Genomic DNA, 23,596 nt, shown 5'->3' on the forward strand with positions numbered 1-23,596 from the left:
TTATATTATCTAAGAAGCATATCCAATATTAGCAATGATTTCCGTGTCTACTGTGGTGCGCACTTTACAGTACTAATTAATTAATTATTATATACAAAGAAGTTAAATAAAATATAACATTGGGTTGTGATCACTTTGCCCAAGTACGCTCTTTTCTGTGCTCTGTAAATTTGTCAATTTTTTGTACATATCCATTGTATTAGCTATAGTTTTTGTATTAGACAAATATTATTTTTACATTTTTCTTAATAATGATGTGACGATATTCGTTGAATAGGAGTGAATTATTTCATCGACATTTAATTTTATTAGCTGTAATTAGCTTGTATGAGATGTAACCAATAGGAGCTCATATTTTGATGCAAGTTACTGTGAACTGGCAATACTTTTAATATTATGGAATAAAATAGAATTTAAATGTATTTGTTAAATACGTTTATCTGATAAAATTAATCTCAAGGAAAATTAAAAAAGTTAAAAGTATAATCAGTTCACAGACACATTGTTACCTTAACGAAATAAATATTATACTGAAATCTAGGAATAAAAAGTATAGCTATCTAGCATCTGTTCACAAGTTACTCGATTCTATACTGTAATGACCTGTTTATGAAATTATTTGTAAATATTTTATATCGAACCGTAATGTTATTAGAATACGCTTGTAATGAATTGTATCTCATAATTTTGTTTAGTAATTAACAGAAAATATAAATTATTGAATTTGTACACACTCGTTTTATTTATTACCTGTCCTTTAGTTTGTATGATTTATGAAAGTTTTTAAAGATGTCTTACCTATTGCTATTCATCTTTATCAAAAACACTAACAATAAAAATAACTACATTAAAAACAACCGACTTCAAAACGGAAATGTATAAAATAAAAAAGATTTGATATCATTAGGTACTAAGTATTATTTAGATGTGATTTACTGAAAAGGTTTAAAGTCAGTGCCTAGCCAATCTAGCTTTTGTCCTACTATTAAAAGTCACCTAAGTACCTCTTTGCTTCACAGATTTAGGTCCCACTCTAAACGTAACAGATCGATTTAAACATACAAAATGATTGTCTGAATTGAGAATTCACATTTTTTATTTTTAAACTACATATTTCTAATATCGCGCTTCACATATGTATTATCATCACATTTTAATTCAGAATCAGACAACACTCTGTTACAACACGACGTCTCGCTAGTCGCTATCGATTTTGTATTAGGTCGATTAACAATCTTAATACACATTGCGTGTGTTCGCATAAATAAATTTATAAAATATTTGCATTCTGAATTCATCATCGTGTTCGACACATTTAATCAGATCGATCTGAAAAACTCGGAATGTCTAGAAAACTGTGAAATAATGAAATTGTATGCATTGCTGTGCTGTTTATAGAGAACGACATAAATTTAACACTAACTATTATTAGGTATTTAGTCATTTCACTCGCGAATAAAATGATGGATTGGGACATGTCATTGATTACATTACTTGAAAAAGAATAAGAGTAGAGAAAAAAAGAAACAGAACATTTTGGCTTGACGAAATTTGCATGCCACGAGAGCGTGTCGGTGGCGAGCCGGCTGGCGGCAACCGAAAGCGGGTGCGCGCGGAGTAGCGCCGAGAATATTATTTTAATTAGGACAATGTCGATAATAGTTTGAGAATGAAAAATGCGCTGCGCTGCGCCTCGCCATATGTGCTTATCCACCAATAATGTGCGAGAATGTGAAGCGAGGAATAGGTATGTTTATAAATTAGAACTAATGTTAAAACTAATGATATCGCTTCTTCTCTTTCTTATATGGCAAATCCCGATCCCAATGAGGATTTTTTTAAAATTTGAAATTAGACATTAATCTTAACTAAAATATGGTACAACCAAGCCTTAGATCGTATTACGAGTTAGCATTCTCATTGATTTATCGAGTGGATATTCAATCTTGTTAATGTTACGGTAAATTTCACATGGAGATGTAAGTATACTTATGATACGCTTACGACTCGTGTGGGAATGGGCTAATTTATAGAGCTTCAGGAATAGAAATAACACAAATATGTATAACAAAAATACTTTTATTACAAAATATGTTTTTACAATCTTGATTTCTGACTTTAATTCACTTAGAACGAAGGTAACAGATGCTGGATGAGAACTAACGAATAAAATAACGTCTTTTAATTTAAATTAACTAAAGTTGAGCAGCTATGCAAATTCATTTTATTCGATATTCCCCAATCCATATAAACCTTTACAATTCTCTACAATATGCACACAAAAATTTCTCACGCAAATCTAGCTATTACAACACTTTTTAAACTGTATACTTGGTCATAGACAAATTTGTATAAAAATGCTCAATTGTCTATCACCTGTCAATAAAATTGTTAACAATTCAAACCGTAATTTTTCTTTCTTCCTTTAGTTTCGTTTGACCTACTCTATAAACAAGTAAACTCACAATTTGAGTTAAAAGGTGGCCAAGCAATATGAATTGAAATTAACACCTTATTACTGGGCAGTTAAGTTCAAAGTCTATTGTATAGCTCATTAGAAAACTCTGCCTTTTACACGCATAGGCAGAGTTTTACATCGGACAATTTTTAAGTGTGTTTGTGAGTCTAGTTTTTTATTGTACGTCAATGATTTTGACTCATAAAACGTGATATTTTATATATCACAAACTTGCAAAGAACAAAATTCGGTGTAATACAATTTTTACAAGGCATAATTTTCGAAACTTTGTTTATCACAATAAAATTGTAAGTTTGTGTCAGTGAGGCGCGGGCGGGTGTTTATTTTGTTTCTGTTGTTCGAGCAGTCTTTCTAGTGGCGAGCCGGGACCCGACCATAGTGACTGGAAACACAAAATTAATTTAAAATTGATACTTAAAGATAATTAATAGAATTTAGTAACAGTTGTTTTGATTACTTAAAAATTGAAGAGCTTTTTTACTATCATCGTTCATCAAAATACAAATAGACAACTAATTAGCTCTCAAATAATTTAGACTACGCTTGATCTTATCAATGTTCTTTCAAAGTTCCTATTACTTAAAAAAAATAAAGCAAATTGATTATTACTTTTAAAACTGAATAATAATATACAAAGGGATTCTATCATCATTTCAATAAGCTATTTGAGCAAAAAAAAACATGTTTAAAACCATTAAAACATCACTGGTATACACATACCTGCGTGGGCAGGAGTGGTGCGGGCGCAGAGTCGGTTGCTCCGCTGAACAGCGAGTACGTGTTGCCGTCAGCTGGCGCTTCGCCCCCCGCCTGTACCTGTGCGCAATATATTACGCATTATTATTTTATTTTACGGTTACGAGTAAAAATACGCAATCAAGTTATAGTTCAATACAAAATATATAATATGGATATCTCATATAAATGTGCGCATCTTGACGCGTTATGAACACGTAAACGATTGTTCAATTAATGGACTAGATGTTTTTTATTTAAAAAGAAACACTTCATCGAATCAAGTGACATATTTTTTTTATTAAAATGAATTATTATCATTGGTTTCAAATTACTCACCCGCATACTATCCAAAGGCTTCATACCACCCATATCTTGATTAAACGTCTCATTGTAGCCCAACCCTCTCGGCATATCAAGAGGATTCGAAAAATTAAGTCCCATTTGCTCTTTAGCATTAGAAAACGGCTTATCCAACATTTGTACTGGCGGATAACTGAATTTACCAAATTGAGGGTACATGGACGAATCATAACCAACTGGGTTGTAAGTCAGGCTATTTAGAGAATTAAAGTTCGGTGGGTTAACTAAATTCTGCAGAGATAGTTGCGGTTGCCCAATATTGGATTGAAGATAATTGGGAACCAAGTTGTCTGTCTTCGGAAGATTTTGTGGATTTTGACCCATATTGAGGTTCTGACCTAAACCTTGTAGGTTCTGACCCGGCATTTGGTTAAATGGTACGTTTTGGTAAGGGTTGTTAGAAGGTAGTTGGGAATAGAAGTTAGGCACATTTTGCATGTTTAATGGTGGAGCAGAGAAATTAGAATTAAAGCTTGGTTGTTCTGGTTTCCACCAAGAAAGTGGTTGTTGATAATTCTGCTCTGGGTTCGGCCAATTCTGCCGCTGCGGGAATGTGTTCGCTTTGAAATTTTCGTCTCTAAACTTATTATCATTTTGGTTCTCTTGCGCCGCTTGCCAATATCTGTATTGGTTCGCGAATCGTGGCGGTAGATCGTTCAAGAAATTCTTCTTATCTCCAGAGACTTGGTAGTTTTGGTTGGCAAATTTGTGTCCATCTTGGAACATATCATGTCGTGAGCTCTGTTTTTGTAACGCAGCAGTTCTGACGTCAATTTCCTTTGGGTTAACCACTGGGAGCCTAATTCCTTGGTTACTGGGACTTTGGTAACTCGGGTTATAACTGATCCCCGCGTTTTGTATACCATAGTTCTTTTGGTAGTTCATTCTTTGCGCATCGTTAAAGTTCTGCGGCATATTCCATGGACTATCTTGTCGTTTATGTTGGTTTTGATTGGGTTGTGATAGTTTGGGGTCTTTTTTATCTTCTTTTTCTAATTTCTTGTCCGGTTCTGCATTTACGAGGTGGGGGTAGCCGGCGGATTTGTCCTTTAAGGAGAGAATGCCTCCTGTTTTCCTCCCGATGGGAATGTTGGCGAGAGACTTGATCGCTTTCGGCTGTATCACTTTTGGTTTGTCGTCTTTCGACTCATTGGCGTCGCCTGTTGAGTCCGGTGTCGGGGGCGGAGTTACGAATTTAACCTAAAAAGTATAATATTACATTATACAATTTGATCATTACTCTAATATTAGGTAAATATGATTGCAAACACTATTTCTTGTGACAGATAGGCAAATTTGGCACACAGCAAAAATGTTACTTATTTCCAAACACCATCTATTAAAAATATTAATAAGATTTACTCAATACACCGCAAGTATTTTCAACTAAATAAAAATCACTCTATCTCCATAATAAAACTATACCTGTTTATTAGTCTCCTCCTGTTTCCGCATGATGGCCGCCATTGCGATGTTGACGCGCGGCTTGCGGCATTCTTTTTTATCTTCTGCTTTGGCACTTTCACAGCTTTCTATTTCCTATTTGTGAAAGAAATACACATTATATACATACATTTTTTACCTGGATGAAAATTTTAATCTACTATATAAAAATAAGTCGGGTTTTCCTTCCTGACGCTATAACTCCAGAACGCACGAACCGATTTCCACGGTTTTGCATTCGTTGGAAAGGTCTCGGGCTCCGTGAGGTTAATAGCAAAGAAAAGGTGTCTCTGGTGGCGAAACGGAGTTCACCCGGTTTGATAGTACATAATATATAGATAGAGATTTATCTGTACGTGTATGCGAATTAAGAACAAGTGCATGGACATGGATACAAAGACATAGGCTACTTTTTGTCGTTATAACAATATTAAAAAAGCTAAACGTATAACACAATCTTAAAATAAGATATAGAAAGTTCGATTAATAATAATATCTTAAGGATAGGAAAAAGTGTAATTTAAACTGAATTATAAAAACTACCTATTGTGAAGAAAATTAACATCTGGCAGGATTCAAGGCCGAACTTTTATATCCTATATTATTAACTAGGTTTTGCGCCCGCGGCTTCGCCCGCGCAGTTAAATAAAAACCGGCACAGTTCCCGTTCCCGTGGGATTTCCGGGATTGCGTCATTTTCCCGGGATAAAAAGTAGCTTTGTAGTGTCCTTTCTTGGGTATAAAAATATCTCCATACCAAATTTCATGAAAATTGGTTCAGTGGTTTAGGCGTGATATAATCCATACTAATATTATAAATGCGAAAGTAACTCTGTCTGTCTGTCTGTTACTCAATCACGCCTAATCTACTGAACCAATTTGCATGAAATTGGGTATGGAGATATTTTGATACCCGAGAAACGACATAGGCTACCTTTTATTGCGAAATATGTACCACGGGCGAAGCCGGGGCGGACCTCTAGTAATTATTATAAATGCGAAAGTGTGTTTATTCGTTTTAATGTGACATGGCCATGGGTAACTTTTGACAGCGGTGAAACGACTCATACTAATGCGAATTTAACATCAGGGGAACCCGGGGGCAAAGAAAAATATATGAATATCGTTTTAAATAAAAATGATGATGATGATATTATTCATGAAATTAATAATAATTCCATAATTCCAGAGCCCTGGTGAAAGCGCCCAACGACTGGGCGAGTTTATACGTTCGCTAGCTATGCAGATACTGAGCCATTCTGCGCACGCGCGGCCTGTGGATAGAGAGCATAGCGTACGGGATGTGGGTGGGAATAGGTGGGTGGTTTACTTTAATCAGTGTAAAAATTTCCAACTTTAGGAAGATTAGAAAAATTATTTTAACAATAGTTAGGGAAATTTCGATTGACAGAAAAATTTCCATAAGTCGGGAAAATTTCTATAAGCTGGAAAATTTCCATAAGAAAGGAAAATTTCTATACGCCAGGAAATTTTCTATAAACAAGGAAAATTTCTATACGTCAGGAAAATTTCTATAAGTCAGGAAAATTTCTATACGTGTGGAAAATTTCTATACGCCAGGATTAATCCATAAGTCGGGAAAATTACGATAAGTCAGGTAAATTTCCATACGTCGGGAAAATTTCTATAAGCTAGAAAATTTCTATAAGAAAGGAAAATTTCTATACGCCAGGAAAATTTCCTTGTATTTGAGACAGGAAAATTTCCATGAGTCCGGAAAATTTCTATACGTCAGGAAAAATTGTATAAGTCAGGAAAAATTATATACGTCAGGAAAATTTCTATGCGTCAGGAAAAATCCATAAGTCGGGAAAATTACGATAAGTCAGGAAAAATTTCTATAAGTCAGGAAAATTTCCATACGTCGGGAAAATTTCTATACGTCAGGAAAAATCCATAAGTCGGGAAAATTACGATAAGTCAGGAAAAATTTCTATAAGTCAGGAAAATTTCCATACGCCGGGAAAATTTCTATAAGAGAGGAAAATTTCTACACGCCAGGAAAATTTCTATAAGAGAGGAAAATTTCTATATGCCAGGAAAATTTCTTTACGACAGGAAAAATTCTATAAGCCAGGAAAAATTGTATAAGTCAGGAAAAATTATATACGTCAGGAAAATTTCTATACGTCAGGAAAAATTGTATAAGTCAGGAAAAATTATGTACGTCAGGAAAATTTCTATACGTCAGGAAAAAACCATAAGTCGGGAAAATTACGATAAGTCAGGAAATATTTCTATAAGTCAGGAAAATTTCCATACATCGGAAAAATTTCTATAAGAGAGGAAAATTTCTATACGCCAGGAAAATTTCTATAAGAGAGGAAAATTTCTATATGCCAAGAAAATTTCTTTTCGTCAGGAAAAATTCTATAAGCCAGGAAAATTTCTATACGTGAGGAAAATTTCTCTTTGCCGCAAAAATTTCTATAAGTCAGGAAAAATCCATAAGTTCCGTACACTTAGATTGTTTGCAAATTTAATACGTAATATGAAATATTATATCGAAAACTTTCCCAAGTTTGCAGAACTTTTGGAATTTTTTCCACGATCATACAGCAAAAAAATAATAATTTCATAGCAATTTTAACATTGTTCCGGACTGCGGACTAGGTTGCAAAATGAGATTAATTGTCGTCCCAATGTACCATTCACTTGACCGAAGTTTGAAAACTTTTGGAATTATTGTGAATTGATTGTCTTGACTGACTGGAGTAATTGCTCTAAACCGTTGTTAGGCGATTGTGAAGGTAATATTATTATTTATTTAATAAAGTATTTAATTTGATAGATAAATAAAAAAATTTTATCAGAGAGATAATGTAAAAAGCAGTTTTAATCCTACTAATATTATAAATGCGAAAGTTTGTGAGGATGTGTTTGTGTGGTGTGTGTTTGTTGCGTGAAAGACGCAAATACTACTGAACCGATTTTTATCCCGGAAATCCCATGGGAACGGGAACTATGCGGGTTTTCCTTTGAAAACGCGGGCGAAGCCGCGGGCGGAAATCTATTATTAATATATAGTATAGATTTCATACCTCAGTAGGCGATGTGTTGGTGCCTAGTGCTCGTTCCTCTCTCGCGCGCTCCAGTGAGCCCTGCGGCTTTAGGATGCCCACACGCTTCTCGCGAACTGCGGGAAAATACAAAAATACATTTCATGGGTTTTTTAAGCTATTGCATAGCTTCTTTCGCGGGCCTTGAGCGCGGGGACCGAATCCAGAAATTCCGTAACGAAAAACCTCACGCTCCCCACTCCGACGGGCGCGTGTGGCTTGAAGGCATAGCATGCAATAGCTTTACCGCGGCAGTCCCCGAATGCCACACGTCTTTTTTTTTATACAAATTTGGATAACATGATTCAAAACTTTCTTCATTCAATCAGTATTAGTGCAAAAAATTTCAACAGATTTAATGACATCAAAGTATTAAAAAACAAATTGTTATGTTATTTAAAGTTTTCCTGATAAACGGTGCAAATCGACACTTACCATTAAATCAACAAACTACACAAAGAGCCCAACACTTAATAAAAAAAATCTCACCCTTTTCCCTAAAATCAGCTTCAGATATGATCACGGGGGGCAGTGGGGCAGTGCTTGTCTCCTCGCTCGGTTCCGGGTTCGAGTCCGTCTGTGCCATAGACAACGACTCAAGAGCTTGCGTCAGTTGTTCCCCGCCCACTTCGCTCGCCGTAAACACTATGGTGTCTTCGTCCTCTCTGTAATCGATGGAAAATATTTTATTATTTTGTTTTTTTTCTTAGTTTCAGCTTGCATAATAATAAAAATAAGTTTGTGTAACATTGTAATAAAACAACAAGTAAAAAATGTGAGTATGTTCTGACACATGACTAATGGGTAAAAATGGTTAAAAAACTATTTTTTTTACTGGCTGAATCGGCTTCATGTAGTTCTATCATAATTTTATTAAATAATTAGGATGCTGGATGATACATTACTATTTTATAATAAGCAAAAAAACAATTCCAACCAAAAAAAAAATATTCATAAAAAGGTTAAAAATTACACAAAACACACGAATCGCCCCTTCTGAGCCAAAAATTGAAAAAATATATTCATAAAATCGCAAAAAATAACACAAAACATACAAAATACACGTTTTAAACAATCAAAATCCCTCAAAATCGCAACTCACGTGTATGCGATATGCTCGGCGAACAGTTCGGCGAGCCGCTTGCCGAGCGCGAGCAGGCGGCGCGCGCGCACGCGCTGCTCCAGCTCCGGCTCGCCAACCAGGCTCACGCTGCTTACATCCGCACTGTATTATTAGTTTTGTATAAATAAATGAAATAAAAATAAATAAATATTGTTTTATAAAAATACTAGCGGTCCGCCCCGGCTTCGCCCGTGGTACCCACATGTTTAAACTATCCTATCTCTCAAGTTGGATCGAACTGCACATGGCGTGCGAATTTTATTATAATCGATTAAGTGGTTTAGGAGTCCATTGAGGACAAACATTGTGACACGAGATTTATATATATATTATAAGATAAGATAAGATAGAGAAAATTAACATAAGTGGTGGGGAGAAAATTGATATTGTATTGGATTAAAATATGACTAAGTAAAAATAAAATAATACTTAGTTAGCAATTGACTTGGCTCTAAATAATCTCTGATTGATTTAAGGCTGCAGTCTAGCAAAATTGCGTTTTCAACAAGTTATTTGACAATTTTTTCCCGGCTAATGAAATGATAAACTGAATTTTTTTTTCTTGTTTATCAATTAGTGTTATATACGCAATGCGCGTGAATTTTTTCACATTTATAAAGTTACTTTATGTTACCTTAATCAGGCCTTCAAGATAAGTCTCTTTCCCCCAAAGACATTTCGAGCTAAGTTTGTGCACTCACTACGTTGCAACCGATTACAATTTACACAATCTGATCAGCGCATTATTATCCTTATATAGTCGTTATTAAAAACTGCTGAATACAATTGACGAAAAACTTATGATTTTCTTAATTAGAACGTTATAAATTCATTAAATTTCCCATTTTTTGCCTTACAAAATCTATTGATAAATACTGCTAAAAGTTATTTTTTCCATTAATTTATTCGAGTTGGTTGAAGACCAATGAGTATTAATCCTTTAAAAAAAATTTTTTTTTAATTTTGATAATTCTTTAAATATTAAAAAAATATTTAAAATAATTAGGAAAAATCCTAGCGAATTTCTTTAGTCGCGCTCCTTGGGCCGGAGCGTTCTGACGTGTGCTCTACGCTCGATTTTCCTTCATACCGAAGTGAAAGTTGCTCTACTTCATTAAATTTAATATTTTTGTTAATTGATTATTTTTATCTTAGTTTTGTGCAAATATTCGTATTTTTAAACATTTGATTTCGATATGGAAAATAAACGAAAAAAATACGCGTATAACTACATACTAGAAAAAAAATTATCTTCGAACATAAAGTTAATGAAACCAAATAGATTGCAAAGGTGATTGGCAACAATTTCTTTATTTTACGGGGTGTCAGTAAAGGGATGTATATTTCTTTAAAACTAAAGTAAGCTCATAAATTTTCTTATAATATAATTTTTTTTAAGTTCCAAAAATGTTTATTTTTCGTTTGAGAAATACGAAATATAATATAAACTTGTATTGAGAACTTGAACTTCCCAAGTTCATCCGGGGAAATCCCCATACGGGGAAAATGATTTGTTTACTCCAAAATTGATCCGAGGTGTTTTAATTTTTTCTTCTAGTCATTTTCAACGTAGCGGCATGTTGTTTGATTATTAATTTTGTAACTTAAATACAGGATGTTGGTTTTATATTCTGATCTTACAGACGCGCTGACAAATTTAGTCCGCCATTTCTAGTTTAGTCTACCAACTCTAAGTACCAATATTAAAACGAATGGATTATCATCACATCATCAAAACTCAGATGTAATGGAAGATCACAATAACATAGAAAATTCAGTGGGTGTTGAGAACTAAACAAACAGAAGTAACAGAGACGCGAAGAATAAAAAAAGAGGACGAAAACGATAATTCGTTGATGCTTTCCCTTTTCGACGTATTGTTAGGGTACATCACCAATCTGCAAAAAACAAAACTGATGATTCCCAATTGCTGATTAAAAATGAAAAACAAATAATCGACAACAGTGGTGAAAATTTGCATCACAATGAAACATCCTTCAGTGGTAGCAGATTTACTCATTTCAAATGTATCGGTGAACAGCGTAAAGGAGAGGAGGACAGGAAAACATTATGAATGTGGATGGTGGATTGTATACAGGGTGTAATCGATAACAGAGGCGGCTCGCCCTAAGGAGCGCTGGTGCAGTGAACTCCCATAAATAATTATAATAAAATCATACTCCTTAATTTAATTATTAACATTAATTATTACTATTTAAAATCAATCGTAATCCCAATGATTATATCCATCATTCCATCATCCCATACACCTGTATAATACCTACTATATTATGTAACGCGCGAAGCGGAGCGCTCACGATTGCGCTCCAATGAAAAAAGATTTAGTACATTTCCTAATACGAAATCCAATAGGAGTGAAAGAGAGGGTTTTGCCAGAGCCCTGCGCGTGAAACAAAAGATTTTCTATGGAAAAGTAGCAAAATTCGGAGCGTCGCACCCGCAAACGTTGCCGGTTCGTTTTTACCGCCCGGCAGGACAGCGATTGCGCGCGACGTTGCCAGTTACCTATAATATAAACAAACACTCGAGTCAACTTCAATGCACGCGCGCGATTCATGCAATTTTCTAATTAAAATTATAAAATACGTGTTGAAATAGCCTGTAGTTATCAGTATTACTTGTGAGTGTTAAAATGAACAATAATTATAATGTGGCGTTCATTAAAAAGTGTGATAAAACGTTACAAATTCGGCTTGAATGTAAAGCTAAGGGACCGCCACGGCCTGAACTTGATCTTACGCAAAAATGTACGACAAAAACGAAAACATATACGCGTGTGTTTAAATCTGAACAATATGTGAAAACACCGTGGTTGTGTGTTTGTGATGAAAGCAACAAACTATTTTGTTTTCCGTGTCTTTTATTTAAAGCAGGCGCGGCCGGCGGAGGTGAGAGTGCTTGGACTGAAACGGGCGTTGACGACTTAGCTCATCTTTCAATCAAGGTGAAAAAACATTCACAATCTCGGTACCATTTGTTGAATGAACTGCAATTGGCGTCTATCGGTCTTGTCGCTTTAAGTTATAGATATTTTTGCACACCAAAAAGAAAGACGTATCACGTATGCATTTTCTTTATAAGTAATTTTTTTGATAAATTGTACCTACTGCTTTACACCATGTATTTTCAGTGTTTTATTTCAAGTGAACACCCATAAAATTTTGTCACGAGCCGCCTCTGATCGATAAGTATGTGCAGGCGATTATGACGTTATTATTGCAGGTATCAAAAAACTTAAAACTGATATCGAAATTACTTTACCTAATGAGCAAAATGACAATAATAACTTTTTAAAAGTATAACGAGAAATATCTAAAAAATTTACTTTATACACTCCCATATCAGAAAGGGAAAATGGGACTAGTAGAAGTTAAATGTCTAATTCCGGCAAAAGACATGAATGCGGAAGATGCGGTTAATAAAAAAATTTAATATTTGAAATACAATGCAAAAAATAACACTTTTGTCATAGATAAGAATCATGACTATTTTTTCTAAATTCAGGGACAACTAAACGTTGCAGAAGCAGAAGTCTGCTTTTTTGCTGTTTGGACTGGAGTGAATAATTCATTAAAAATAGAATATATAAAAAAGTATGTAACGTTTAGGCAAAATAAAATGATGGACCATTATCAAGATTTTACATAAATTGCCTACTGTCAGAATTGATTGATTCGAGACTTCAGCATTCGATGCCCATCAAGGACCCATCCTATATCATTCAAGCGATTGAAAAAAAAGAGATAAATCCAGTGCAACCGATAAAGCATCAGAATGCTAGCAAAAGATTTATTAGGTTTATCAATATAAATCTATATATTACACATAATATAATAAATCTGTAGAAGACGCGAAGACTGACATCCGCGCGGACGGAGTCGTGGGCGGAAGCTAGTCAGAAATAAATATCTTTTGTTTTCATTTAACACAAACATTACATTTTTTTTATTATATACAAAATTTGTTTATCCGTTTTATTAGTTAAACTGAACAACTTTCACTAAGAAACTTAGGTCGAAAAAAATGTATAGAGTTCTGCATTTTGTATGGAAAGCTTATTTTTTTTTATATTTCGTCCAAATTTCTTTGTAAAAGTTGATCAGTTATATAAACATGAAGTTGAAGATATCAATAGAAAGTATTCGCAAATTTTGTGTACTGATAAAAAAAAATCACCCGGTGTAATTTTCACGAAAATTGTTTCAAATTGTCATTTTTGGTACTTATTACGAATATTAAATTATGCATACGAATGATTTAATTTTTAAAAATTAAGTGGAGCAACTTTCCCTTAGTACATTTGTATTATTTACATATAGGATGACAGGATGCATTTGTTTGCACTACTAGACCAAGCCCTTAAGGAAAAAATTAAATACGAAGTTCTCGACTGACTGCTTTTAAAGAGATCTAATAGCTTTGGATTAGTAAATGCGTCATAGGATTGTAAGCTGCTCCGATCAAAAGCATGTAGCATGATATTATATAGCCTTCAGTATTTCATAATATAATAAATACCGAACACAACTTTTTTTTTATTATATCTAGCACATAAAAATTAGTACATTCATAAAAATATCTCTTCATACACACTATTTGTTCCTGAATTTACGATTACAAAAGCTTGCAATACACTATTTCACTTACACCCAACGACACAAACAAATTCTTTACATATACTATTTAATAATTAATAGTACAGATCCATCCTCACCCGGTATCCTCATCGGGCTGAACATCGGGCAGGTCGCGCCAGGCGGCATGACTAGCGAACTTCAGCCCCTTGAGCGCGCCCTCCAGCGGCACGAAACCGTTCAGCTCTTCGTCCTCCGGGAGGGGGACGAGGTCGACTGGAATAACATACATTATAAAAAAAAAAAAATATTTTATAAAGGAAATTTGGTGGTTTTTGAAATTTGACTTTAATACGTCCATATAAGGTCGAATGTCTTTTGGTGAATAGCTAAAAATTTATTGCGTTGTATTAATATGTACCTAATAGCAATGCCTATAAATTTGATTTTTCTTCAACGCATGTTTCTTTCGACTAGAATTTTGCCAAACAAATTTGAGGCCAGTTTTAACTTTTAAGTTCATTCTTGAGCAGTTATTTTTAGCGGTAAATTATTACTTTTCCGCATTTTGACGATACAAAAGCGAAGTGCATTTAAGGTTGATGTTCCGACCGTCCCTCCATACATTTTTGATTACCTCTAAACACTTAACACAGACACTATTTCTTTAAAACTAATCATTTTATCACTTCTCTATAATGAAATGTGTGCGCGTTCGACCTTTTTAATCAATAATTTACAATATTTACTTAGAAAAACAACAGTAAAATACCGGAAAAATTTGACACTTCTACAGTAGTGTGCGTGACTTTTGCCAAGCGAAACACGACATAAAGCACGACATCTAGCGCATAGACTATATACTTATTACAGATCTAGCGCGTCAATGTCTAAACGAAAGGCGATGTTTAGACATTGACGCGCTAGATGTCGTGCATTCGCGTTCGTTATCTTATGCATAATGAGCATAATTCTAATAAATCAAAGTTCTGTGTAAAAATTGAGTAATTTCATTTCCAATCGTTCAAAGAAAATAACAATAAAATAAAATAAAACTAATGACCTTAGAAACTATGTTTTTTTTATTTATTACTCATTATTGTTCGTCCGTCGTAGGTCTGTAAACTGTATTGTACACTGAAGGTAAATGGTACTGTAGGTACTTTAGTTCGGCGTCGTCGCTCGTCGGCTTGATATAAAATTACATTCTTGATTTCATTGACACGCGCTATGATTTGCGCGCGGAATTTCTTGTGTTGTGAATTTATTTTTGTATGCTATGCATTTTAATTGATTCAAATTGCAATGTTTCTCTAGTATGCATTTGAGACTATATTGTAAATTGTAATAATTGATCGTGGGTATAGTAATTAATTATTCTAATAACGCAATTAGTAATATATGTATTTTCGGTGGGATTCAAAACAAAAAATTGGCCCGTGATTTTTATGAAATTTCACCACATTGCAAATCACATCAATCATAGTTCATACACATGTATGACGAAAGTGATTAGTATTGTGGCTAACATTGACTCATCAGTTCATCACTGAAACCAGTGATAAATCAGTACCTATATCATATTGTGTTTGAATATTTTTAAACAATGATATAAGTATACAATTATTATAAATCGGTAAACTATCAAAGTAATCACAAACTTGCAAACATTGGTAAAATGTCCAGTAGTTTATGAGCCTATTCATTACAATCAAACAAACAAACAAAGTTTTCCTCTTTATAATATTAGTGTAGACAAACACTATGAATACGATCACGAATGCAAATTCGGGGATTTTCTAATTATTGCTAAATAATAATTGAATTCGTTTTGAAATACTCTATAATTTTTAGTGTATAAATAGACATTTATAATGTGGTGCTCATTTTTTTTGTACTGCTAACGCTATTGTAGGTACCTATTTTCGTTGTTTTATTTCAAGTGAACACGGCCATACAATTTTGTCACGAGCCGCCTATGATTGTAGGTACTTTTGTTAGGCTCCTTCGTCGTCCGCGTCGGCTCGAAAGTTCTTGATTTCATTGTCACGCGCTATGATTTGCGCGCGGATTTTCTTGTGTTGTGAATTTATTTTTGTATTATTATTATTTTTTATTTATTTTTTTATTTTATTGATTCAAATAAAATATTTCACTAGTATGCATTTGAGACTATATTGTATTATGTATAATTTATCGTAGGTATAGTTATTCTTATAACGCAGTTATATTTTCGGTGGGACAATTTGACCCGTGATTTTTCTGAAATATCACCACGTTGCAAATCACATCAATCATACACACGTATGACGAAAGTATAGTGGCTATAATTGACTCATCAGTTCATCACTGAAACCAGTGATAAATCAGTACATATATCATATTTTATTGTGTTTGAATATTTTTTAAACAACGATATATACAATATTATTATAAATCGGTAAACTACCAAAGTACTTCCGAATTTTCAGACAGACAAACAAGTAGGTAGTTTGAACACGCAGTTTTCTTATATTAGTAGCAAAAATCAAAACCATAATATTAGATATGTTTACCTACTATATTTTACTAAAAGTCGAGTGCGTCGAAATCGTAAATAATAATATGTTTTTCACCTTCCTGGTTATTTTCCCATAATAAATAGTGTTTTAGGTTTGTTGTTGTAGGTAGGAATAATAATAATTATTCTTACATGTTGGTTATGAAATGTATATTGAAATAATTTACTTTTACAAATCATTATTTAGTGATATTAGTTTTGAGTGAAAATGCTTGGATCAGCATAATATTATATGGTACTTCAAATACATGTTTTGATAAAAAAAACAATAGTGTAATAAAATAAAACTGCGTTTTATTGTAATCAATGTTGACAATTTTAAATTCCAAAATTATTGATCAATAAAATAGTTTACACCAACAAATATAACTTTTATTTTTATAACAATCGTTCATAATATAAACCGTAGCAGGTGGCGTTTTGAAGTTCTGTCTACTCATACAGAAAAATGGAAAACTTGTTTTTTTTGTAAACAATTTATTACTCATGTTGTTTGGAAACTCGAAGCGTGGTCGTCCGTCGTAGGTACTTTTGTTCGGCGTCGCGTCGTCGTCCGCGTCGGCTTGATATAAAACATTCTTGATTTCATTGACACGCGCTATGATTTGCGCGCGGAATTTCTTGTGTTGTGAATTTATTTTTGTATGCTATGCATTTTAATTGAATCAAATTGCAATATTTCTCTAGTATGCATTTGAGACTATATTGTAATAATTGATCGTGGGTAGGTATAGTAATTAATTATTCTAATAACGCAATTATATTTTCGGTGGGATTCAAAACAAAAAATTGGCCCGTGATTTTTATGAAATTTCACCACATTGCAAATTATATATTATACAATTACAATTACAATTATTATAAATCGGTAAACTATCAAAGTAATTACAAACTTGCAAAATATGCTTTTCCGAATTTTCAGACAGACACACAATTTTATTAGTTTGTTTTAGCAAAGTAGGTACCTATACCTATACGCTTACGTCGCGCGTCGCGTCGTCGAAAACGGTGCGCCCAGAAACAAACATACCTAATTCAGTTACAATCCTTTTTTTGTTCCGTAATTTATTGTATTTATTCTAATACGATTTTTTTTATTCGTCGGCCAGTTCTACTAGGTATAAAAAGATAAAATTGAAATATAATTATTGTAGCGACAGCCATATTATGTTACTATGTTTTCGTAAATATGTTTTTCACCTTCCTGGTTATTTTCACATAATCTTATCTTATCTCTTCTTCTTATATATAAAAATGAATCGCAAAATGTGTTGGTAAGCGCATAACTCGAGAACGGCTGAACCGATTTCGATCATTCTTTTTTTATTATATTCCTTGAAGTACGAGGATGGTTTTTATGTAGAGAAAACGTAAATATTATGTACCACGGGCGAAGCCGGGGCGGACCGCTAGTATATATATATAAATGAATCGCAAAATGTGTTGGTAAGCGCATAACTCGAGAACGGCTGAACCGATTTCGATAATTCTTTTTTTATTATATTCCTTGAAGTACGAGGATGGTTCTTATGTAGAGAAAACGTAAACATGTACCACGGGCGAAGCCGGGGCGGACCGCTAGTCTTATATATAAAAATGAATCGCAAAATGTGTTGGTAAGCGCATAACTCGAGAACGGCTGAACCGATTTCGATAATTCTTTTTTTATTATATCCCTTGAAGTACGAGGATGGTTCTTATAGCTAGAGAGCTAGTTAGTTTAGTTTTAGTGCAGTGGCAGTGTAAATGTTGTTGTTGAGGTTATGTAAATTTAACACTTTAGTTAACTACCAAGATATAAAGAAATGAGGATAGGACACAATAACTATTGGTTGAGGTATTTATAAACTCATAATATACTTTAAAAAAAATCACGTTTTAATAAATTTCTAGAATTAAATTAGAACAGCTGATTCAAAATAGCCTAAAAAATCTTAATAATAATAATTACGCTTCACAGCAAGAAGAAATGTACCATATGTACCCGCACAAAGTCGATATTGTGTTGCCTACCGTTCGACTCAATGGCTAGGGTTGTAACTACCTTTAATAATTATTACCAAACTAATAAACCGAGTGATGCGAAATAACCATAATTCTTTTAGAGTTTGATAAAATGATCAGGCAGGTATTTTCTTTAATCCTCTGAATTCTCGGTTACTAAATTGTATCGTTGAAATTATTCTTAATCGCGTAAATTTAATAAATAATCATATGGAAAACACTTTTCATTTGTTTTTTTACTTTCACGCCCAACTACTATACAATAATTACGTTGTTTCGGTATTTTGACGAGAAAACGCAGGAAACATCCGTTGTATCATTTTAGATAGATTGTATATTTTGTATCTGTAGAATTGAAATCAAAGCTATGTATATGTTGTCTCCATTCTTTTCTTATCGGATTGTTGATCCCAATGCGAATGCGTCACTTAAATTTTATAAAAGACAATTAAGAACATCAAAAATAAAGTGATACGTAAATATTTCACAGTGCAATATATTATGTAATTAATAATAATTATATATTTATGAAAAAATAATTACATCAGATTTAATAATAGCAATTGTTTTGAATGTACATAATATGAATAAATGATTACATCATAATAGTAATAATCACAATTGTTTTATTTCCCATTTGTTGCAACCCTAGCATATTTTCATGTAGCAGCAGAAGTACCTACCTACACTGGCGGCGCGGCGGCATCGTGCGACATCAAAGGCATTGCCTTACTAGGTAAGTTTATAATGACTCATTTCTTTTATTATATAATTTACGTTTTACTTTTACAGAATCCGATTCAATGGATTATGAAGACGAGTCACACAACGCCATACGATAGTGATGATGAATGAACATTTCAATAAATGCATGCGTGTTTTTTTATGTTGTTTTGTAATTGTTAATTGTTTCTTAAATAAAGAAATAAACTAAATATTTAAATGATGATTTGTTATTTGCAACACAACTTTATATTTGAGATTCTTTACAAATGTATATTTAGTTTTGTATCATCAAATTTATAAATTTTATTCCATAGTTTTCAAAATTAAATGTAAATGACCATAAAAACATTAATAAAGTAAATCATTGATGTAAGGTCAGGGAACGTAATACATATATACATCTGACCATGTAGAAGCTAAGTCTTGTTGACTGCTGAAGTCTGTAAAGTTTTGTTGTCTGCTGAAGTCTGTACGCAATGAAAATGTCTGCCGTTTCGAAAATAAGTTTTTAAGACCCTAATAAATAAAATATATGAATGGCAGATCTGGTCAAATACTTTCAAAATTGTATTTTTTTCAGCACTTTCATAAGTGTCTGCCAGAATGTTATCCGCGTGATAATGGTCTGCCATTGTTATTTTCCGATAGTAATAATAATCTATTTTCAAATATCAAAATGGCAGACGTGGTCAAATGGTTTCAAAGTTCGCCAAAAATTTCCACCTGTCTTACCTAAGCGCGCGCCCCGTCCACCACTCTGGGCTTAGTGACTCCTCATCTCATGTATAGTAGGTATAGGGGAATCAACACACAAAAATCCAGGTCTGGTCAAATACATACAGGTAGCTTTGCGCTAGCTCTCTAGCTATTACTTCTTATGGAGAGAAAACGTAAACATGTACCACGGGCGAAGCCGGGGCGGACCGCTAGTAAATAATAAAATAATAAATAGTGTATTAGATTTGTTATTGTATCTTGTATACCTACGAATAATTATTCTTACGTCTTGTTGGGAAATGTTCAAATACCTACCTATTGAAATAATTTACTGTTACAAATCATTAGTGTTATTAGTTTTGAGTGAATAGGCATGGATCAGAAATTCAGAATATAATATGCTACTAACTACTCAAATACATACATGTTTACACAACAAACACCACTGACCTCTATAACTATAAGTTATAGAGGTCAGTGACCGTCAGTGACAAACACTATGGATACCTACGCTCGCGAATGCAAATTCGGTGATTTACTAATTATTGATACCTAGTCATTGAATTCGTTTTGAAATAGCCTGTACTTTGTAATTTTTAGTGTTATAGACATTTATAAAATGTGGTGCTCATTTTTTTGTAATAAATCATCCCGAACGCTATTGTATTTTCGTTGTTTTATTTCAAGTGAACACCTATACAATTTTGTCACGAGCCGCCTCTGGCCTCTGGGTGAAATAAACAAGTCAAATGATTTTTGTTCTAATTGTATTTTGGTAGTAGTTTGTTTAGAATTTACATTACCATTGTTTAATTTTTATTTTGTATTTGCAGTAAAATAAAAAGATGAAAAACTTCATTAGGTATATTGTACGACACCTCACTCTGAATCGCGCTAGCGAAATTTTTTCGTTACAGAGCACATATACAACTTTCGGACAATCTTCATTGAGGCCGGCCGGCAAATCGAGTATGTCGAGAAACTTCACTTATTCGATGGAGGTATTCTACCTTCCTTCCTCCACAGTTGTGGGACCCCGACGTGCATTGAACACGCAGCTTTCTGATACTAGTAGCTAAAATCAAAACCACAGATATGTCTGTGATCAAAACCATAATAATATTTTTACCTATTATTTTACTAAAAGTCGAGTGCATCGAAATCGTAAATATGTTTTTCACCTTCCTGGTTTTTTTTCCATAGTAAATAGTGTTTTTGATTTGTTGTTGTATGAATAATTATTCTTACTTGTTGGTTATGAAATGTATTTTGAAATAATTTACTTTTACAAATCATTAGTGATATTAGTTTTGAGTGAAAATGCTTGGATCAGCATAATATCATATTTGCTACTTCAAATACATGTTTTGATAAAAAAAAAACAATAGTGTAATGTAGGTAATAAAATAAAACTGCGTTTTATTGTAGGTAATCAATTTTGACATTATTTATTTCCCAAAATTACAATAAAATAGTTTACGCCAACAAATATAACTTTTATTTTTATAACAATCCTACTTCCTACTAATGCGAAAGTTCATACATGTTTCAAAAGAAAAACTTTTACTTTTACTATTATTTCAATTTATCCGGTTTAATTAAGACTTAATATTGATACATATGATCATTATAAATACAAATAGGAATTAACAATATAACGAATACGTGGCACAACTAAAATTTTACCGATACCACCCGTGGTCATTCTCCTTTGTGGGTCATTTGTAACAGGATGGCGGTTCTACAGCGAAAAAAGAAAAATGATGGTCAGAACGCTGATACCGGATACCTTAAGATACTGTAATATAAAATATTACTAGATTAGATAAAATATTATAGGTAGTATCTTCACCGTGTGTGACGCCCTTTACATTCACGCCATCTAGAGTTAAATCTTTATCATTTTTGTATACGTCTGTGTGTGTAAACGACCCTGTATGCAATGACAGATGTTAAAACGCATAATTTTACCGAATTGGGTGGATTTTAAGGCAATGATATAACATATTTCAATAAAATATAATATTCAGTAACCGCCATGACTATTCCTAGGTTTGATGACTATTCCAATTACGCAAAAACTCAAATAAACTAGAAATGTAGAATTCAGCGCCATCTAGCGGGATATTGGCTGGGAACAGATCGTTGCAATCACCTTAAACAATATCTAGTTAAATAATTACATTATTGAATTTGAAATTCATCCCAAATATCCTAATACTCACACTTATCATCCCTCAATGAGGCTGTTTCAGCCAACTTGTTGAACACATGCGCAAGCGCAGCCCAGATCTGCGGTCGGGATTTCCAAGCAGATGACTTCACTACTTTAGGGTTGCATACTATCCATTGCAGGAATATCTTCACTGTGAACATAAATATAACTTAGTACAAACTAAATTACGTCGTCTTTCGTAAGGATATTTTTTAACGGAATATAACCGAATTTTAAAACACATACACTCAAGAAAAATGTACAAAGATTACAGAGTAAGGTTACATACGAATGGTTGCCAAACTTTATTTATTGGAATACGCAGGCAGCAGTAACGCAAGTACAGTCGCGTCCAATCATGACAATTCTTAGCTACCTATTATTTATTACTAAGTAATTTCTACCCGACCTAATTCATACACCAACCAAAATCAAAATGTACCTACACATCGGCAATGGTTTAGCCGGCGGTCGTTCAGCGGTGCCGGCAGTAGTAAAGCAAGTACAGTCGCGTCCAAACCTTACAGTATCATACTACCTATACTAATACAGTTTTTTTTGCTCGACTGTACCTTAATACAAATTAAAAGGTACATACACGTCGGTAAAGCTTTAGCAGGCGGTCGTTCAGCAGTATAAGCAGGTAGTAGTAACGCAAGTACAGTCGCGTCCAACCATCTCACTATCTTATTACCTATAGTAGTCTATCAGTCTTTTCTACTCGACTGTACCATAATATTAATTAAAGGGTACATACACGTCGGTAAAGCCTTAGCAGGCGGTCGTTCAGCAGTATAAGCAGGTAATAGTAACGCAAGTACAGTCGCGGCCGCAAGTGATCCAGCCAACTGTGCAGCTGTGGCTTCTCCTTCGCTGAGAGCGTTTGTTTCGAGCGACAGGTCTTCTGTGGTCGAGTGTACTATCCATATTATAACGCAGGCCATCTGTAAAATGTTAAGTAGCTACATTTTTTTCCTGATCAATTATCATTGAAGTGAAACTTCTTTAGGCGCGTTGAGATTATAATTTCAAGGTAGCATCATGGCAATACCGTCACGTCATGGCGAAAGGCGACGATTTTGATATTTTTTAATTTTGTCAAAGAGGTTTCACTTCTGACACATCAGTTGTTTTCTAATTAATAAAAAACTAAACTAATTTTTAATAAAAAACTAAACCATCAATTTTTCAAATTTAAATGACATGGCCATTTAAAAGAATCATCAAATTCGAATCACCCAGTTGAAAGGTAAAAAAATAACAGTCAAAACGAGAACCTCCTCCTTTTTTAGGAGTTAGTTGAAAAGGTTTGAATATTTCACAAAGTGTATTGAATATCTTACCTTAATAAGTGTAAGGGAATCAAAACTGTCTGTAGCTATCAACGGCGATAGGGAAGAGTTCAATGTATTGACTAGTTCTGAGGCACTCTCCAGTCTGAAAAGAAAGCATAAGTATAAATTTTATGCAAAACAAATTATGTATTTGTTTAATATTTAGTTTTATAGTATTCAAACACAAATGCAAATAAGACAAAACAAGTTATAGAATACTTA

General features: G+C 33.5%; 1 protein-coding gene across 1 annotated transcript in view; it reads right to left on the reverse strand.

The window, feature by feature from the left end:
- Positions 1 to 2,063: 2,063 nt before the first annotated feature.
- The window catches only part of LOC149909338 (uncharacterized), a 38,960-nt gene continuing 17,427 nt past the window's right edge, over positions 2,064 to 23,596 (reverse strand). Inside the window, exons 9-19 of the mRNA XM_090119322.1 lie at positions 23,384 to 23,477; positions 22,798 to 22,984; positions 22,051 to 22,191; positions 13,959 to 14,094; positions 9,203 to 9,325; positions 8,590 to 8,765; positions 8,083 to 8,177; positions 5,003 to 5,116; positions 3,554 to 4,777; positions 3,200 to 3,295; positions 2,064 to 2,861 (exon numbers count right to left, since the gene is read on the reverse strand). Of these exons, the coding sequence (XP_089975448.1) occupies positions 2,778 to 2,861; positions 3,200 to 3,295; positions 3,554 to 4,777; positions 5,003 to 5,116; positions 8,083 to 8,177; positions 8,590 to 8,765; positions 9,203 to 9,325; positions 13,959 to 14,094; positions 22,051 to 22,191; positions 22,798 to 22,984; positions 23,384 to 23,477 (2,470 nt within the window). The 3' untranslated portion in view covers positions 2,064 to 2,777. The remainder of the gene's footprint in view (positions 2,862 to 3,199; positions 3,296 to 3,553; positions 4,778 to 5,002; positions 5,117 to 8,082; positions 8,178 to 8,589; positions 8,766 to 9,202; positions 9,326 to 13,958; positions 14,095 to 22,050; positions 22,192 to 22,797; positions 22,985 to 23,383; positions 23,478 to 23,596) is intronic.

This window comes from Colias eurytheme, chromosome 3 (assembly GCF_061535395.1).
Source record: "Colias eurytheme isolate Ceu_HAF_F1 chromosome 3, ilColEury1 Martin Lab GWU primary, whole genome shotgun sequence".
Lineage (NCBI taxonomy): Eukaryota > Metazoa > Arthropoda > Insecta > Lepidoptera > Pieridae > Colias > Colias eurytheme.